Source organism: Penaeus monodon, chromosome 31, assembly GCF_015228065.2.
Source record: "Penaeus monodon isolate SGIC_2016 chromosome 31, NSTDA_Pmon_1, whole genome shotgun sequence".
NCBI classification, from domain to species: Eukaryota; Metazoa; Arthropoda; class Malacostraca; order Decapoda; family Penaeidae; genus Penaeus; species Penaeus monodon.
In genome coordinates this window covers 4383386-4385065 of record NC_051416.1, presented here as the reverse complement: position 1 = coordinate 4385065, position 1680 = coordinate 4383386, and the positions used below count along the sequence as shown (strand labels likewise).

The window sequence follows — 1680 nt, the reverse complement described above, 5'->3', positions numbered from 1 at the left end:
ACATCAGTGCCAAAAGTAGTTCTCAGGTTCATGAGCCATACATGAGTTCATATAGTGAACTATTCCCATCACATTAACTTCCACCTTGATAACTGGCTGATAAAAAATAAACTTTCTCTTCCAGACCTATCCCGAAGATTGATGTCTACACTCAGGAGAAACACAAACTTATGGTAGCACTCTTTCAATGATAACTTCAGATTTCACAGCCAGCAACGAAAATGATATTCGAGACTGGTGTTGTAATTTTAAGTAGTACTGGTATTGATGAATGTGCAAAACAATGTCCATATGAACAGTGAATTAATTTTTGTTGAGTGCCACACACTTACTTATTTCCTCCTTTCATCTTCTATAACCCTAATTCCACTATTTCATTTGTTTTTATGAATGAAATGGGACTTATTTTGGTCTGAGTCAGTGCAGCCAACCTCGTCCACCAAAAGTGCAAATGGACATATATACCAAATTATATGTATATATCAGTTAATAAACTGTATAAGAAATGCAGTGAGTACCCAATAATTTGTTAGAAAACAGTTAATTCATGTGAGAGAGAAAAAAAAGAAAAAAGAAAAAGTTGTACCATGTGCTGTCGGAGTCCACACAAAGGAAATGTCAGTGGATTAAGGCAATGACATAGAGGAGTCTGCTTTGCCTGAAAAACATTATCTGTATTGATAATATATAAATTAATTTTACATTATAATGTTTTCACAATGCAATGAGAACTAAATTTGTTTACTATATGGATTTTTTCTTGTTGAATAAATATTAGGACCATGGTGAGAATATTTAATCTTGTTTGGAACATGGCATCTCGAATGCATGCAATTTGCAAATAAAATTGCAAAGTTCATGACAAGTAAGATTGAAAGTAGATTCTATTTTTGTACTCTAGAGATATGGTTTATGTGGGGTCTCATTTGTATGTAAAGGTGAAAATGTAATATTTACCCTACTTATTGTAATAGCACATCTGTTGTGCCACAATTTGTCCAACACAAATTAACAGGACATGTTATTGCATTGCTTCAGACTATGACCATTATAGGATTACAATATTTTGCTGTCAAACTACATTTATGAAATGTATTCCACTGAAATAGAAGCCATATTGAGTGTAATCATTGAGTGAGTTAGACCACTTAGAATCAGGTTAGTGCAAATTAAGCTTCTTTACTGGAGCGTCAGTAAATAAGAATGTTTATAATTGGAAAGAAGATTCGTGGGTAACCTAAAGTTTATTTACTTCTGGATATTTAAGATAGATAAGGAAGTAAGTTCAGATGGAAACTTTGTAGAATCTCTCAGTAGATGAGCTATCATTTCCATGACTATTTTGAGAGGCATTATTCTCTTATATTAAGAATTCCCCCAGTGTTCCTTAGTTCAAAGGTTACCAAAGAGTCATCTTGAAAATAAAATGCCAAATATAATAGTCTTTTTATTTTCCATTTTACAGGACGTGCATTTACTGCTGTGATTGTTAATTGTTAACTTTGCAAGTAGAAAAGTGTGCCTCTGCATTACTTTTCAATACTATATAGAATTTCAAAATGTCAGTCCAGTTGGTAATAGGTAAGGTTAAACTGGGTTGATGCTGGAGAAATTAAGAGTGTTGAAACACCTTTTGTATGTACATTTATTGAAAATCATTTAAGGTCATTAGCCCCCCCC

General features: G+C 33.0%; 1 protein-coding gene across 1 annotated transcript in view; it reads left to right on the top strand.

The window, feature by feature from the left end:
- LOC119593007 (ran GTPase-activating protein 1-like) overlaps positions 1-1439 on the top strand; it is a gene marked incomplete at its 5' end in the record, with an annotated part of 7001 nt that extends 5562 nt beyond the window's left edge. The window contains 1 exon segment of the mRNA XM_037941898.1: positions 125-1439. Within this exon segment, the coding sequence (XP_037797826.1) occupies positions 125-191 (67 nt within the window).
- Positions 1440-1680: the final 241 nt, after the last annotated feature.